We start from the raw sequence: 18,948 nt of genomic DNA on the forward strand, positions 1-18,948 counted from the left end.
TATATTTCCAACCAAAGAGAAGTATACATAAGTTACTGAGTGATTAAGATAGAGAAATTTATTTACTTATTTTTCTTTTTTTGAGACAGAGTCTTGCTCTGTTGCCCAGGATGGAGCGCAGTGGCATGATCTCAGCTCACTGCAACCTCTGCTTCCTGGGTTCAAGCATTTCTCATGTCTCAGCCTCCACAGTAGCTGGGATTACAGGTGTGTGCCACCAGGCCCAGCTAAATTTTTGTATTTTTAGTAGAGACTGGGTTTTGTCATGTTGGCCAGGCTGGTCTCGAACTCCTAGCCTCAAGTGATCTGCCTGCCTTAGCTTCCCAAAGTGCTAGGATTATAGGCATGAGCCACCACGCCCGGCTAAGATAGAGAAATTTAAATTTCTCATTTTATCTTGTCAAATGGTTCTTGATTTTTTTCATTAAAAATGTTATTTGTGTAATATATAATGGGTTTATCAATGTCGTTTTTAAACAAATTAATATTTTTAAAGTTTCTCAGGTTTAATTTGTAATACAGCGAATATCAATAGATATGTCACATAAACAAAAGGTCATTGGCACTCTATCATTAAGTATATAACTGGATTCTTATAGAAGCAAAAAGTTTGAGACCCATTATTCTAGAGAGTAGCATACTGAATATGAAAAAAACCGATTTACTCTCAAAGCTTTAATGGAGGTGAGGATAAAACAGAAATGTCATTTACTAAGAAAAATGTAGGTGATACTCACCAAATGGATCTTCCATGCCACTATTAACCAGTTTAGGGAGGTGAGATATTGTTTCTAAAAAGAGAAAAAGGTAAATGATACACTTAATACATATAGTCCATCACCTTTTATGCTTTTAAAAAAAAATCCTAATTCAGTAACATTGACTATAGTTTAAAAGTGGAACATTATAGAAATGTACAACTTATTAAATGATAGTTGTTTTTTTTTTTGAGACAGGATCTCCCTATGTTGCCCAGACTAGATTTTAACTCTTGGGCTCAAGTGATCCTCCCACGTCGGCCTCTTGAGGATTACAACAGCCTGAGACTGTGCCAGGCTGGGAGTTATTTTAGGGGAATTGAGATACAGATGTACAATACTAGATTATCATAAAACATTTAAGGCTAATTTTTGTCTTAAAATATATTATTCTTAGTTTCCTCACATAAGCTCCCTTTCCAATCCTCATTTTGAATTTACTAGAGTATAAGGAAAAAGGCAAGATTTTTTGTAAGAAAAATACAACACCTGAGAAAGGGCATGAGGAACATCTTTGAAGAAGGGAATTGGTTTTGCCTAAGGAAAATGGAAGTTATTTTAGACACAGGAGGATGGTTCAGTAAGCTGTAAGTTTATCCACTCAAGTATAAAAATAAAACAAAAAACGTTTCAAAAGAAAGTTGACTAAGTATAATATACAGCCTCTTGCACCCCCAATCAAGGCAAGTGTCAAATCTGCCCTACCCAGCTTCCTACTCCTCCTGTGGCTTTTATCCTAAGGTCATTCCTTTTTTTTTTTTTTTTTTATCAAACAGTGCTTATGCTTCTATTATAAGAATAGATGGGCTACTTTCACATACTAAATAGCAAGAGCTAGCAGCAAGTCTAGTGAACTGGGCACTTGGAAGCAGCAATGAGCATAGCAGTATCTCTGGATAGCTGTAACTCTGTGTGCAGGTATCTGGGGTTTCTGTCGTGACCACGTGGCAGGAGCTGCTGCCACTGCTGTCTGATGCTCGCCCCACAGTGGAAGGAGATGCTAAATTCTGTTACGCATTAGAGGTCAGTGAAAAGGAAGATGCAGTTTGTTCCCGTCCAGGCACAAGGACCCTTGAATTTGTCCATGGTTAAGAACAGCTCATCCAGGAGCAGAGCAAGAGGCCGGGCTGCGCGTCCTCATCTCCTCTCCCAGCCTTCGCATCCTCCTGGCTGCCTCGTGTTTCCTCCGTGGGCCTGGCTGAACGCACACACAGGCCTGGGGGAGACCACAGTCAGCTAGGGGCTGTCTGGCTGCAGAGACACATCTTCAGCCACATCTTCTGTAAAACAATCACTATGGGATGACGGTGACTGGACAGTAGCTCTGTGCAGTCTGTGTCTTTTGCAAAGATTTCCACCGTGTGCATCCTCTGCAGCCAACTCCAGCTGAGGGAGGACAGACCCTCGGCGAGTTGGGGCAGCACAGCAGGTATGGCCTGCTGCCTTCACCCCACACCTGCTACCAAATGAATCAGCCCCCTTTCCCTGTAACCCCAAGGAAAGCCTCAGGACCCATCAGTGGAAGAAGAAGCTGCCCATATAGAGAGAGGGAAGGGATACTGCTCCTCATTCCCCACATGGCATAGCCCAGGTGTAGAAAGTGGCCAACATCCATTTAGGAAGCCCCGTTTCCCTAGCTGGGAAGGGCGCTGTCCTGGGGAGGAGGCCGGTGGAAAGGACAAAACCATTTTGGAAGGAGCCAAGAGTAATAAAAATGGCAGGTTGCCTGCCTTAGTTTAAACTGAATAAGCAAAGCCACGATCTCATCTGAGTCCCATACAAGGCACACCACTCATAAGCAGTCTAAATACTAAACTCCAATTCAGAGCCTGCTTTTTATAAGTCACAACCTACTGACAGGAATGACTGGAGAAACTTGGGAATAAGATGCAGTTGTAGGGCCAGGCGCAGTGGCTCACGGGCTACTGGTACTAGCAATCATCTGGCTCAGATTAAGAGCTTTTGTCTTGCTTTGAGAAGACTGCTCTTTATTACCTTGTAAGATCAGAATTTTTCTGCTTTTAATGACCTTAGATGATTTCTTTAGGACCTTGGCTTTTTTTTTTCCCCCTCAAGAGTAGTTTTTACCTAGTTCATCAATTAGATCCACTCTTAGTTTGAACAGTCTGTTCAAAGAGGGCAGTCTGTACTTATTCATAAATTTTGTAGCTTCATTACCAAGTTAAATCTTGAAGAATTTGGTAAATTGAGTTTTATTATAGTAGTCTGGTGACAAATTCTAAAGAACATGGCCATATGATAAACTAGAATAATACATGACAACTCCATAGGTTTGTACTGGAAACTTAAGTTTTCATTCTGACTGACCTCCTTACTTCACTTAAGTAAACATAACCTAAATTTTAATATAATCTTATCAGTCAAATTTATTATTAAACAATTAAATTCAACTGAAATTAACCTTAAATATAACTTAAATTTACTAGAGAGTATCAAAGTGAGAGCTGCTATAGAAGTTATGGTTGGCCAGCAGTCAATTGAGGCATAAAGTGAAATGTGCTTTTGATTGTTTACTAAGATAGGTAGAAATTTGGGTTCTGTGCTAGTGAGATTATTTTTTTCTTTTTCTTTCTTTTTTTTAAGACGGAGTTTCGCTCTTGTTGTCCAGGCTGGAGTGCAATGGTGCAATCTCAGCTCACTGCAACCTCCGCCTCCCGGGTTCAAGTGATTCTCCTGCCTCAGCCTCCTGAGTAGCTGGGATTACAGGCATCTGCCACCATGCCCAGCTAATGTTTGTATTTTTAGTAGAGACGGGGTTTCAACATGTTGGCCAGGCTGGTCTCAAACTCCTAACTGGTGGTCACTCCCTGGTCACTGAATGTGAAATTGAAATATACATACTTGGAGCCAGGCGTGGTGGTTCATGCCTGTAATCCCAGCACTTTGGGAGGCCGAGATGGGTGGATCACCTGAGGTCAGGAGTTTGAGACCGGCCTGGCCAACATGGTGAAACCGTGTCTCTACTAAAAATACCAAAATTAGCTGGGCATGGTGGCCTGTACCTGTAGTCCCAGCTACTCAGGGGGCTGAGGCATGAGAATTGCTTGAACCTGGGAGTCGGAGGTTGCAGTGAGCTGAGAACATGCCACTGAACTCCAGCCTGGGCAATAGAGTAAGATTCGGTCTCAAAAAAGAAAAAGAAAAAGAAAAAAATTTAAAGTTTTGTGCTTCAAAGGACACCATCAAAAAAGTGATAAGGCAACCCACAGAATGGGAGAAGATTTTTGCAAATCATCTATCTGATAAGGAACCTATATCTAGAATATATAAAGAACAATAACTCAATAACAAAAAGACAACCCAATTTAAAAACAGGCAAAGGATGTATATAAACATTTCATAAGAAAAGATATACGAACAGTCAATAGGCACACGAAAAGATCTTCAACATCTCATCTTTAGCCCTACAGGAAATGCAAATCAATGTCACAATGAGATAACACTTCACACCCATTATGATGGCTATAATAAATAAAAGAGGTAATAACAAGTGTTGGGAGCTGAAACAAGAACACATGGATACTAGGAGGGGAACAACAGACACTGGGGCCTGCTTGAGGGTGAAGGATGAGAGGATCAGAAAAAATACCTATCAGGTACTATGGTTATTACCGGGGTGACTAAATTATCTGTACACCAAACCCCCGTAACACACAGTTTACCTATATAACAAACCTACACGTGTACGTGTACCCCGAATGTAAAATAAAAGTTAAATAAATAAATAAATAAATACAAAACAAGTATTAGGAAAGATGTAGAGAAACTGGGGCCTCAATACACTGCTGGTGAGAATGTAAAATGATGTAGCCGATTTGGAAGAGTAACAGTTCCCCAAACAGTTAAACATAGAGTTTGTCATATGACCCACTCCTAGGTATATATCCAAGAGAAATAAAAACATATGTCAAGGCCAGGTGCAGTGGCTCACGCCTGTAATCCCAGCACTTTGGGAGGCCGAGGCAGGCAGATCACCTGAGGTCAGGAGTTTGAGACCAGCCTGGTCAATATGGTGAAACCCTGTCTCTACTAAAAATACAAAAATTAGCTGGGCATGGTGGCGGGTGCCTGTAGTCCCAGCTACTTGGGAGGCTGAGGCAGGAGAATCTCTTGAACCCACGAGGCGGAGGTTGCAGTGAGCTGAGGTCGTGCCACTGCACTCCAGTCTGGGTTACAGAGCAAAACTCCATCTCAAAAAAAAAAAAAGGATGTTCATACAAAACCTTGTACACAGGCCAGATGCGGTGGCTCATGCCTGTAATCCCAGCACTTCGGGAGGACAAGGCGGGCAGATCACTTGAGGTCAGAAGTTCGAGACAAGCCTAGCCAACATGGTGAAACCCCATCTCTACAAAAAATACAAAAATTACTCGGGCATGGTGGCATGTGCCTATAGTCCCAGCTAACTACAAAAACAAACAAACGTCCCTAAAACAAACAAATGAAAAACTTGTATACAAATGTTCATAGCAGCTTTATTCATAATAGCTAAAAAGTGAAAACCACCCAATGTCTTTCCACTGATCACTGGATAAACAAAATGAATACAATGGGACATTCAGCATAAAAAGAAATTAAGTATTGATACATGTTGTAACATGGATAAATGTTTAAAACATACTAAATGAAAGGCTAATCACAAAGGACCATGCAGCATATTATTCCACTTACATGAAATGTCCATAATAGGTAAGTCTATAGAGACAGAAAGTTTGCGGTGGCCTATGTTGGGGGTAGGTGGGGAGGAGATTACAGAGTGACAGCTAAGGGGAACAGAGTTTTTTTGGGGGTAATTAAAATGTTCTAAAATTGGTTAGAGTGATGGTTACACAACTTGCAAATATATTAAAAGCCATTGAGTTGTATACTATAAACTGTAAAGTAATTGTAAATTTTACAATATATGAATTATATCTCAAAAATACTGTTTTTTTGTTTTTTTAAGTAGTAGATCTGAGCAACACAAGGGTATACTGTGGTAGCATGCTGTTGCACTGGCTGGATCCCCCATTAAGGAATGACAGGACTGCTGTTGGGAGACAGCCTACAACTGTCAATCCTTTCAGGGAGTGCCTCAGACATGAAGAGTTGACTCAAGGAAGGTCACATCCTTCTCAGGAGTCCACATCCAGTCAAGACCAGGGTGTAAGCCCAGCCGTTACAGCACACATAAGACAACTCTAACAGGTCATTTTAGCTCCAGAGCCCCCGTGGGGTCCACTAAGTCTCCTGTTGGATCTCTATTGCCGCTTGACTTCTCCCTATGGCCAAATACTGCTGCTCCTGTCCCCTCCCTTCCACGGGTGTTGATCCCAAGGGCACTTCCTAATAAGCATTCTTCAGGCTATACTATCAGAGTCTGCCTCAAAGATAACCCAACCTAGGACAGTACTCCTTTAAGAATAGGACTTTACTGACAGTTTGCCAGCCATCTGAAACTTTCCAATTCTAATATTAAGCTATTGAAATCACAGATCGCAATTTTCCAATACCACATGGTCCTTTCACATGTTCCAAGGGACTCTTATAGACCTCTAATTTCTCTATTAGATTATACTGAACTCTTCCAAAGCCACATAAATCATTTACTTCTTTTGATTGATGTTGTTATAATATCAATCCTAGGGGATGATCCTGGTTTGTGATGGAAAGTTTCCATTAACAAAATACCCCTGTTCTTACAGAATCACAAACAGAAGGATGTCTTGCTAGAAAAATTCTGTGTAGTTTTTGCAGAGGAGAAGCCTACTTTGTGTTTCCACTAACTGGATGCCTATGCAAGACAGAAATATTCCTATGGCCTCTGTAACCACCCATAAACAGATGATGCTCAAACCTATACATATTTTCAGTCCAGATCTTTCTCAGAAGCTCAAGGTAAAAGCCAAAGCCCTTTCAACAGCTTATAGTGCCCTAAGACAAATGTCACATACTCCTATCATGTTCAAGTACTCTCCTCTTCCCTCACTAAGCTCCAGGCAGATGAACCTTCTTGCTGTTCCTTCAATGTGCCAGGCATGCTGAGGCCCTCGCACTGGAATATTTTCCCCCGACATATTCATTTCTCAATTCCTTTAGGACTTTGCTCAAATGCTACCTTCTAAGTTAAGTCTTCCTCATCACCCTACTTTAAATTGCAATCACCAAGACCACTTTACCTCAGCTTTATCTCTTTTCCAGCTTTCTATTTCTCAAAGTGCTTATTCTAATATACTACATATTTACTTTTTAATTTTATAATCTCCTCTCACTAAAATATAAGCTCTTTCAGGACAGATATTTTGCCTGTTTTTGTCCATTGCTATATCTCCAACACCTAAAATAGTTCCTGAAAAACAGCAAGTGCTCAATAACTATTTTTTCAATGAATGAGATCCAAATTCACATGTCCAACTCACTCAACATCTCCACTTAGATATCTACAAACCTCTGTTCAACATGCATAACTCATTATCTACCTCCTACTTACTCCTTCCTCTTCCTGCAGCTTTTACCATCCACCTAACTGACCAAATGAGAAGTCTCATCCTCTACTTCATGAGTGATTTCCAAAACATATCTTAGATCTTTGTCTTCATCTTCATTGCCTAAAGACACAATAGAATCCAAAATATTCTCACTTCCTCTGGACTGTTCCCCTCCAATCTATGTTTCACGGGCCCAGTAACTGTTAAGCGTTCACTAAACTGGGATCTATGGACCTCCTGGTCTTTGTTTTCCTACTTCAACTGAGGTAGTCTCTTTGGCAGAAACCTCCTCCTCTTCCTGACCTCTACATGTTGCAGAATCCCAGGATTTGGTCCTTAAATCTCATCTCCTTGCTATCTTTACTCCCCCACTCCCTAGAATATAATTGGCATGTGGCAGAAATAGTTCTTTATTGTGAATTATCCCATACACTGCAGGACATTTAGCAACCCTCACTTAGTATCCCTCACTGCAGCCCATTAAATGTCCACAGCCTCCCCAGTGACTAGGATGTCCAAAATCAGCCCGCTAAATTTATTTATTTATTTATTTATTTATTTATTTATTTTTGAGATGGAGTCTCACTCTGTCGCCCAGGCTGAAGTGCAGTGGCGCGATCTCAGTTCACTGCAACTTCTGCTGCCCGGGTCCAAGCGATTCTCCTGCCTCAGCCTCCCGAGTAACTGGAATTATAGGCACCTGCCACTGCACCGCTAATTTTTGTATTTGTAGTAGAGACAGGGTTTCACCATCTTGGCCAGGCTGGTCTCGAACTCCTGACCTCGTGATCCGCCCGCCTCAGCCTCCCAAAGTGCTGGGATTACAGGTGTGAGCCACCGCACCTGGCCCAGCCCACTAAATTTCTAAATCCCTCCTAGAGAAGCAGTAATCAACCCCTCCCCTGCAAAATGAACCCTGACTAGTCATATCATCAAGTCCTACAATTTTTTTTTTTTTTTTTTTTTTGAGACAGGGTCTCTGTCACCCAGGCTGGAATGCAGCAGCACAATCATAGCTCACTGAAGCTGTAAACTACTGAGCTCAACTGATCCTCCCACCTCAGCCTCCTGAGTAGCTAGGACTACAAGCACATACCACCCACCCAGCTAATTTTTAAATTTTTTATTTTTATTTTGTTGTTGTTGCTGTTTTTTGAGATGGAGTTTCGCTCTTGTCGCCCAGGCTGGAGTGCAATGACGTGATCTCGGCTCACTGCAACCTCCACCTCCCGGATTCAAGCGAATCTCCTGCCTCAGCCTCCCTAGTAGCTGGGATTACAGGTACCCGCCACCACACCCAGCTAATTTTTGTATTTTTAGTAGAGACGGGATTTCACCATGTCAGCCAGCTGGTCTCAAACTCCTGACCTCAGGTGATCCACCCGCCTCAGCCTCCCAAAGTGCTGGGATTATGCCTGTGCAAGACAGAAATATTCCTACGGCCTCTGTAACCACCCATAAACAGATGATGCTCAAACCTATATGGTGAGCCACAGCACCTGGTGAGCACCAAATTAGGTGCCCGGCCTAAATTTTTAAAAATTTTTGTAGAGACGGGGTCTCACTATGTTGTCTAGGCTGGTCTCAAACTCCTGACCTCAAGCGATCTTCCCATCTTCGCCTCCCAAAATGGGATTGCAGACATAGGCCAACATGCCTAGCCTAGTTCTACCATTTTTAATACCCCCTATATACACTGATGATATAAACAAATTCTTATTTCCAGGCTGAACTTCTCCCCTGAACTTCATCAGACTGATATATCTACAGCATACTCAATACTGTATTTGGAAATCCAGCAAGTTTCATACATACTATGTTTTAAAGAACAAACTCTTGATTTCCCACTCCCAATTTTTTCCTCCCCCACTATTCCCTATTCATAAGTAGGGCAACAGATGTAAAGCACTTAGAAAAAGAGCTGGCATCTGTGTTAGCTGCTATTTTGTATCATTTCAGTAAAATGGCAGCTTAAGTTTTCTAGTTGTTCAACAAGGTGTCATCTTTGACTCTCCTCTTTCTCTCACAGCTACAATTAAATCATTACCAAGTCTTATTGCCTCCACCTCCAAAAGATATCCATAACTTAACCACTTCTCACCCTAGTATAAGCTGTCACCATCTCTTGCTAGACTAGTACAATCAACCCCTAATTAACCTCCCTTCTTCTCAGACTCTTATATTCTGTTATCCTCAGACTGGCCTGGGTGATCCTTTCAAAAAGTAAAGCAGAGCTGGATGCAGTGGCTGATGGCTATAATCGCAGTACTTTGGGATACTGAAGTGGTAGGATCACTTGAGGCCAAGAGTTCGACGCCAGCTTGGGCAACAAAGTAAAATCCCTGTCTCTAAAAAAAATTTAAAAATTAGATGAGCGTGGTGGTGCGTGCCTGTAGTCCTAGCTACTCTGAGGCGGGAAGACAGCTTGAGCCCAGAAGTTTGAGGTTACAGTGAGCTATGACTGCACCACGGCACTCCAGCATGGGCAACACAGCCAGACCCTGCCTCTATTAACAACAACAAAAAGAAGGTCGTGGTGGCTCATGCCTGTACTCCTAGCATTTTGGGAGGCCAAGGCGGGCAGATTGCCTGAGGTCAGGGGTTCAAAACCAGCCTGGCCAACATGGTGAAACCCTAGCCTAGCTCTACTAAAAATACAAAAATTAGCCGGGCGTGGTGGCGGGCGCCTGTAATCCCAGCTACTTGGGATGCTGAGGCAGGAGAACGGCTTGAACTCGGGAGGTGGAGGTTGCAGTGAGCCAAGATCGTGCCACTGCACTCCAGCCTGGGTGACAGAGCGAGACTCCATCTCAAAAAAAAAAAAGTAAAGCAGGTCATATATCCCTGTTGTAGCCAAGTATCTCAACCTCAAAATGCTTTTAACTTTTTTCCTTTCTTGCTTTCAGCCTTAAAACATACTTTGAAACTCTTTGTTTCCCTTTCCTACCAGGTACTTCCATGAACAATGCTCACATATCTAATTATGTGCTTGCTTACAAATTCCAGGGGCCAATTTTGAAACAAATTAGGCAGAGAGAGCCAGTTGCAGAATCCTCCCACATAAGGGGAGTTCTGAACAGTTGGCTCACCACTACTGGGCAGAAGTCAGGAGGACAAAAACCAGAACTCCAGACAGGTGATTACTCAAGACAGCCGTGGGAACAAGATTTCAAGGCCTACCCCCTCCTGCACCACTATCACATATTTCCCATATCTTTGCCTTCTTAAAACCCTTCACTCAGGCCGGGTGTGGTGGCTCATGCCTGTAATCCTAGCACTGTGGGAGGCCGAGGCGGGCAGATCACCTGAGGTCAGGAGTTCGAGACCAGCCTGGCCAACATAGGGACACCCCATCTCTACTAAAACTACAAAACTTAGCAGGGCGTGGTGGCGTGCACCTGTAGTCCTGGCTACTCTGGAGGTTGAGGCAGGAGAATCGCTTGAATCCGGGAGGCAGAGGTTGCAGTAAGCTGAGATCGCGCCACTACACTCCAGCCTGGGTGACAAAGTGAGACTCCATCTCAAAAAAAAACCCTTCACTCAGCCCAAAAAACTGGAATGGTCTTTTGAAGGCATGAGCCTGGCCATTCCCTAGCTCCTAGCATTTGATTAATAAAACTGCTTTCCTTAAACCACACCTGGCTTCTCTTTTTTTCGGCCTCTGAGTGGCAAGCAGCCAGACTTAAGCCGGCTACACTATTACATCTGAAATTAACTCCAGATTTCTCTTTCTTTTTTTTTTTTTTTAATTGAGATGGAGTCTTGCTCTGTCACCCAGGCTGGAGTGCGGTGGCACCATCTTGGCTCACCGCAACCTCCGACTCCCAGGTTCAAGAGATTCTCCTGCCTCAACCTCCCAAGTAGCTGGGATTACAGGCATGCACCAAGATACCTGGCTAATTTTTCTATTTTTAGAAGAGATGGGGTTTCACCATGTTGGCCAGGTTGCTCTTGAACTCCTGACCTCAAGTGATCTGCCCACCTCGGCCTCCCAAAGTGCTGGGATTACAGGTGTGAGCCATCGTGCTTGACAACTACACATTTCTTACCACGGCCTATAAGATCCTACATGTCCTGGTCCCTGTCTGCTGTACTGACCACATTTCCTACTTCTCTTGCTCACTCTGTTTCACCCATACTGAGCTTACTATTGTTTCTGTAACATAACAAGCACATCCTCACCCTAGGGTTTGCAGTTGTTCAGTCAGCCTGGAATGCTCTTTTCCCAGAAACTGCGTGATTTGCTCCATTATTTCAGGTCACTCAAATGTGACTCCCTCAGAGAGGCCTTTCCTTGGCACCCCCTTTTCATCACATTCTATCCATTTACCCTGTTTTATTTTTATTTTAATGTATCACTATCTGACGTTATACTATCTGTAATTTATCTATAGACATGCTTACCTAAGTTCTTATTGTGTCTCTTCCAATCTAGAAAGTACTATTAGATACTTTATCTGTTCTGTTCACTACTATATCCCTGCATTTAGAATGTGCATACACTAGGTACTAAGAAAATACTTACTGAATAAATAAATGAAGACTAGCACCAAACAGTACTACATAGTCCGAGACCAACAAGAAATTAATAGAAATGGAATTAGGTAAGCATGCATGATGTATGTGAGCCATGAGAAAACCAAATAACTTCAAAGGAACAAGTTTCCTGGCAATGTGAATACTGAAAAGTGGTAAAAGAAATAAATCATGCCATATCGCTTAATAGTAGAGACATACTAAACTCAAAAAAATAATTATACACAGCAGAAATTTCATCAACACAAAATTATTCATCATATATATATTTTTTGAGACAGAGTCTCACTCTGTCGCTCAGGCTGGAGTGCAGTGGCATGACCTTGGCTCACTATAACCTCCGCCTCCTGGATTCAAGCAATTCTCCTGCCTCAGCCTCCCCAGTAGCTGCAATTACGGGCATGTGCCACCACGCCCAGCTAATTTTTGTATTTTTAGTAGAGATGGGGTTTCACCATGTTGGCCAGGCTGGTCTCGAACTCCTGACCTCTAGTGATCCACCCGCCTCGGCCTCCCAAAGTGCGGGGAATATAGGCGTGAGCCACTGTGCATGGCCTATTCATCACATTAATAGTAATTTTAACACTTTATAATTGTTATATTAAAATTTGAAACCTTGTTAGTTTTATACTCAAGAGCTGTAAGTTTACACCTACCTTTTTTTTTTTTTTTTTTGAGACAGGGTCTGGCTCTGTCACCCAGGCTAGAGTGCCAGTGGCATGATCATGGCTCATTGCAACCTCCACTTCCTGGGTTCAAATGATCCTCACACCACTCAGCCTCCCAAGTAGCTAGGACTATAGGTGCGTGCCACCACACCCGGCTAATTTTTCTATTTTTTTGTAGAGATAGAGTTTCACCATGTTGCCCAGGCTGGTCTCAAACTCCTAGGCTCAAGCTATCCACCTACCTTGGCCTCCCAAAGTTCTGGGATTATAGGCATGAGTCACCACACTCGGCCAGTTTATACTACTTTTAGGTTTGTAATATTGACTTACCAGTATAATAAAAATATTTTAAGCCAATATTAAGGATTAACAATAAAAATTTTCCTTTAAAAAGCATTACTTGGGTTAAGAAACCCTGTTCTAGAACAAAAAGCTTATCACAACATCCCCCTGCTCTATATATAACCTTTCATTGCCCAAGACAAAGTTGCCCAAGATAAAGTTCAAAGTCCTAACTTGATTTACATAATCCTGTGTGATCCAGTCTGTTTGCCTTCCTGACCTCATCCCCTGCCAGTCTTTTACGTTGCCTAAACCAAATGATGTCCCATTTCCTGAATGAATCATATTCCTTCTCACCTAAGCCTTTACACATGCTGTTCCCTCTACCTTTAAAAACTCTTTTTCCTACCTCTTTTTTCATTTTTTGAGACAGAGTTTTGCTCCTGTTGCCCAGGCCGAAGTGCAACGGCACGATCTCGGCTCACCGCAAACTCCACCTCCCAGGTTCAAGCGATTCTCCTGCCTCAGCTTCCCGAGTAGCTGGGATTACAGGCATGCGCCACAACACCCAGCTAATTTTGTATTTTTAGTAGAGATGGGGTTTGTCCACGTTGGTCAGGCTGGTCTCGAACTCCCGACCTCATGTGATCCACCCGCCTCGGCCTCCCAAAATGCTGGGATTACAGATGTGAGCCACCGCACCCGGCCTTTCCTACCTCTTTACACAGATAATTCCTTTAAATCTCAAGCTTGGCTAACGTGTCTTCCAGAATACCTTCTGTATTAGGGTTCTTCTCAGAAACAGAACCAGTAGGATGGATACAAAACATACATATTTGAGATCTCATAAAACTATTGCCTCAAAAGTGCTTCTTTTTGAATATCAGTATTTAATTTAATTTAATTTTTTTTCTTTTTTGAGACAGAGTCTTGCTCTGTCACCCAGGCTGGAGTGCAGTAGCGCGATCTTGGCTCACTGCAACTTCCGGCTCCCAGGTTCAAGCAATTCTCCTGCCTATGCCTCCCAAGTAGCTGGGATTACAGGCATGTGCCCCCACGCCCGGCTAATTTTTGTGTTTTTGGTAGAGACAGGGTTTCACCATGTTCACCAGGCTGGTCTCGAACTCTTGACCTGATGATCTGCCCACCTTGGCCTCCCAAAGTTCCAGGATTACAGGCGTGAGCCACCCCAGCCGGCCACCCAACAGATATTTAATGCTGCTGTTGCTAATGGCAGCCACAGCCTTGGTGGTGTTAACATAGGTATATGAGAATTCTAAAATATATTATCCTCTTCCCAGCTTTAACAGAACTCTTCAAATGTATCAATTCCTCAACTTGGTAACTGTGGCTAGGTCAGTTCAGTGAAAGCAACACAGAAGCATGTACTACAGGCTAGAAACTTGACATTAAAAGCAAAAATTAGGCCAGCGGAAGTGGCTCATGCCTGTAATCCCAGCACTTTGGGAGGCAGAGGCGGGTAGATCATGAGGTCAGGAGATCAAGACCATCCTGGCCAAAATGGTGAAAACTCGTTTCTACCAAAAATACAAAAACAACAACAACAACAGCAAAAAATTAGCAGGGCATGGTGGCACCTGCCTGTAGTCCCAGCTACTTGGAAGGCTGAGGCAGAGGAATCACTTGAACCCGGGAGGTGGAGGTTGCAGTGAGCCAAGATTGCGCCACTGCACGCCAGCCTGGTGACAGAGCAAGACTCAAAAAAAAAAAAAAAAAACCCAAGCAAAAATTATTTTTTTTCTCAATTATCCTAATAATAGCTTCATTCCTTGCTTCATTGTGAATGTCCAGGATAGTCTCAGGTTGTACATACAGATATAAATTAATCTACTCAGACAGAAACCATCAAGTATGAAATTATTTTCTGCCTTTTCTATTCCCTTCTGGGCAATTGCTGTAACGCTAGACCCGTGTTCTTCAAAATAACCTTCTCCCTCCTGAGAAAGCTTAACAAGTCAGGCAAAAATCAAAAGAACAAAAGTTTACTGGTTAAGAGAACTTGCATTATCTTTCATTGGACAAATTAGCACAAGCTAGTTTCAAATATCAATCATATACAAACTGGTTAGTGATTTTGGTTACGAAAGATAATATTGCAGAATAATTTAACCGTCTTGTCTTTGGAAATTCAAGTGGGATTAATATTACTCATCTTTAATGAGAATCTCATGAAATAGCATTTATTATAAAATAAAACAGTAAGAAATGGGCTGTGCCTGGAATATAGTTGGCAGTCTTAAAGCTCACCCCACTCCTCCATTTCAGTTCTAAAACAAAAAAAGCAGATTTTGATTCTATCATGATTCGAAGCCTGATCAAAATACACAATGTCTAAAAACACCATCAAGATAATGAAACCTAAATTTACATTGGCAGACTGAACAACTAAAGTGTTATTTCCACATTTTCTTGCACTTGATTTAAAAGCATATCATGGCCAGGCACGGTGGCTCACACCTGCAATCCCAGCACTTTAGGAGGCCGAGGCGGGTGGATCACCTGAGGTCAGGAATTTGAGACCAGCCTGGCCAACATGGTGAAACCCCGTCTCAACCAAAAAAAAAAAGAAAGAAATTAGCCGGGCATGGTGGTGTAAGCCTGTAATCTCAGCTACTCGGGATGCTGAGGCAGGAGAATTGCTTGAACCCAGGAGGCAGAGGTTGCAGTGAGCCGAGATTGCGCCATTGCACTCCAGCCTGGGAGACAAGAACAAAACACCGTCTCAAAAAAAAAAAACAACAACCAAAAAAACACATCACTAGAGAAAATTAAGAAAGTAATAAAGTGTCTGTTCTTGTAGAGTGACCTTCAAATGCTACCACATTAATATAAGGAGTAAATACTCTAATCTACACACATCTTTATTATCTTTTTTTTTTTTTTGAGACAGAGTTTTGCTCTGTCACTCAGGCTGGAGTGCAACGGTGCGATCTCAGCTCACTGCACCTCCGCCTCCCAGGTTCAAGCAATTCTCCTGCCTCAGCCTCCCCAGTAGCTGGGATTTAAAGGTGCACACCACTATGCCCAGCTAATTTTTGTATTTTTGTAGAGACGGGGTTTCACCATGTTGGCCAGGCTGGTCTTGAACTCCTGACCTCAAGTGATCCGCCTGCCTCAACCTCCCAAAGTGCTCGGATTACAGGCATGAGCCACGGTGCCTGGCTACATGCATCTTTATTATCTGTCACCAATTTACCCTTTTCCCTGGAAATCTGGAAGCGTAGAAAACCTCTAAATTTCCCTAAAATAACTTTCTTTGCTATTTCTAAACTATTTTTGTTACTACTTAGCAGAGAAATTTAGTAGCTACAAATAAAAGCAGTTAATACAGAACTTAATTTGTTTTTGCCTATCACAAAGAAAATGAAACATTATATGGAGACTTACAATCATGTTCTTAGTAAGGATTGAGTTTTACAAATGGAAAAGCCTGTTCAAAAAAAAAAAGTTGGCTGGGCACAGTGGCTCACACCTGTAATCCCAGCACTTTGGGAGGCCGAGGTGGGTGGATCACGAGGTCAGGAGATCGAGATCACCCTGGCTAACATGGTGAAACCCCGCCTCTACTAAAAATATTAAAAAAAAAAAATTAGCCGGGCATGGTGGCAGGCACCTGTAGTCCCAGCTACTGGGGAGGTTGAGGCAGGAGAATAGCATGAAGCTAGAAGGTGGAGCTTGCAGTGAGCCAAGATGGCGCCACTGCACTCCAGCCTGGGTGACAGAGTGAGACTCTGACTCAAAAAAAAAAAAAAAAAAAAGTTATGCTTAAGAAAAGTTTGTTTTTAAGCACAAATATTCAATATGTAACATATTACTGAGGGGTAAAGACATAAAAATGAAACTTTCTCCTTTGAAGAAAAACTGACCTCCTCCTCTTTGTTAAACATAGTACTTCTGTTACCACTAAGAAGCATGAATCAGCTCTTTAAAACAGAGGTGTGGCTTATTGATAAGCAAAAGCATTGCATGCTAATCCAAATTATCCCAGAAAATAACACTAGTGAGTTATAAAGGACATTAATTTCAGAAAACATGCTTACAGAGCACAGGAAGGGCAATTCATCATCATCACTGATCATGACAAAATCAACACCCACAAAAATGAAGCCGTATATATTTCTGGCATCATATGTATCACATTTTGAGGAAACCTCAAAGACAAAACATACTTTTAAAAGATGGCCGGCCGGGCCCGGTGGCTCATGGCTGTATCGCAGCACTTTAGGAGGCCAAGGTGGGCAGATCACCTGAGGTTAGGAGTTCGAGACCAGCCTGGCCAACATGGCGAAACCCCATCTCTACTAAAAGTACAAAAATTAGCCGGGGTGGTGGTGGGCACCTGTAATCCCAGCTACTCAGGAGACTGAGGCAGGAGAATTGCTTGAACCCAGAAGGCAGAGATTGCAGTGAGCTGAGATCATGCCACTGTACTCCAGCCTGGTCAACAAGAACAAGACTTCATCTCGGAAAAAAAAAAAAAAAAAAAAAAGAATAAAAGATGGCCAGGTCCAGGCATGGTGGCTCACGCCAGTAATCCCAGCACTTTGGGAGGCTGAGGCAGGTGGAACACCTGAGGTCGGCAGTTCAAAACCAGCCTGACCAACATGGAGAAACTCCATCTCCACTAAAAATACAAAATTAGCCAGGCGTGGTGGCACGTGCCTGTAATCCCAGCTACTCAGGAGGCTGAGCCAGGAGAACCACTTGAACCAGAGGTTGTGGTAAGCTGAGATCGTGCTACTGCACTCCAGCCTGGGCAACAAGAGCAAAACTCTGTCTCCAAAAAAAAAAAAAAAAAAAGATGGCCAGGAGAGGTGGCTCACACCTGTAATCCTAGTGCTTCTGTAGGTCAAAGCAAGATCACTTGAGGCCAGGAGCTGGAGACCAGCTCAGGCAACATAGCAAGATCCCATCTCCATAAAAACAATTTTTAAAAATTAGCTTGGTGTGGTAGGACACATCTGTTGTCCGAGCTACTCAGGATGATAAGGCAGGAGGATTTCTTTTCTTTTTTTTCTTTTCCTTTCTTTCTTCCTTTCCTTTCCTTCCTTCCTTTCTCTCTCTCCTCTGTCTCTCTCCTCCCTCTCTCTTCCTTCCTCCCTCCGTCCCTCCTTTCCTTCCTTCCCTCCGTCTCTCCGTCCCTCCCTTCCTCTTTTTTTTTTTTTTTTACTTTTTAAACCTTTTTGTTAAAAACTAAGACACTAACAACACATTAGCCTAGGCCTCCACAGGGACAGGATCAAGAATATCACTGTCTTCCACTTCTACATCTTGACTTCTTGAAAGGTCTTCAGGGGTACTAACAGGCATGGAGCTGTCATCTCCTATGATAACAGTGCCTTCTTCTAGAATACCTCCTGAAGGACCTGCCAGAGGCTGTTTTACAGTTAACTTTTTAAAAAAATAAGGCTGGGTGAGGTGGCTCACACCTGTAATCACAGCACTTTGGGAGTCCAAGGTGAGCAAACTGCTTGAGCCCAGGAGTTCAAGACCAGTCTGGGCAACATGGCAAAACCTTGTCTCTACAGGGAAGAAGAAAAAAAAAAAAAGTTAGCCAGTATGGTGGCATGTGCCTGTAGTCCCAGCTACTTGGGAGGCTGAGGTGGGAAGATCACCTGAGCCTGAGAGGTCAAGGCTGTAGTGAGCCCTGATTGTGCCATTGCACTCCAGCCTGGGCAACAGAGTGAGACCCCATCTCAAAAATAAAAATAAAATAAAAATATGTGTGTGTGTGTGTGTGTGTGTGTGTGTGTAGAAGGAATACACACTAACAATTAAAAAGTATAGTAAATACATAAACCAGTAATATAGTCATTTATTATCAAGTATTATATATTATACATAACTGTATGTGCTATAGTTTTATATGACTGCCAGCACAGCATTGTTTACTACCAGCATTACCACAAACGTGAGTAATGCATTGTGCTATGACATCATGATGGCTACATCACCAGGCAATAGGAATTTTTCAGCTCCATTTTAATCTTACAAGACCACCATCATTTGTGCAGTCCAGCATTGACAGAAGTGTTATTATGCAGTGCATTCATTTAATGGAATGAGCCTACTATTGGTTTGCACTTACCAAGAAATTAGTGTTGCCATAGTGGAAGGATGAACCCTTCTCCCACGTATATAAAGATGTTGTCCCAGAAGTCTTATCTCTTATGTAATTTTATTTAAGAAGGTAAA

General features: G+C 42.6%; 1 protein-coding gene across 6 annotated transcripts in view; it reads right to left on the reverse strand.

The window, feature by feature from the left end:
- PHACTR4 (phosphatase and actin regulator 4) overlaps positions 1–18,948 on the reverse strand; it is a 144,231-nt gene that overhangs the window by 100,868 nt on the left and 24,415 nt on the right. For all 6 annotated transcript variants that reach the window (XM_063667116.1, XM_063667112.1, XM_063667122.1 and 3 more), the window contains exon 2: positions 738–791. In XM_063667116.1, the coding sequence (XP_063523186.1) occupies positions 738–753 (16 nt within the window). In that variant the 5' untranslated portion in view covers positions 754–791. The remainder of the gene's footprint in view (positions 1–737; positions 792–18,948) is intronic.

The sequence above is a fragment of the Pongo pygmaeus genome, chromosome 1 (assembly GCF_028885625.2).
Source record: "Pongo pygmaeus isolate AG05252 chromosome 1, NHGRI_mPonPyg2-v2.0_pri, whole genome shotgun sequence".
Taxonomy (NCBI): Eukaryota; Metazoa; Chordata; class Mammalia; order Primates; family Hominidae; genus Pongo; species Pongo pygmaeus.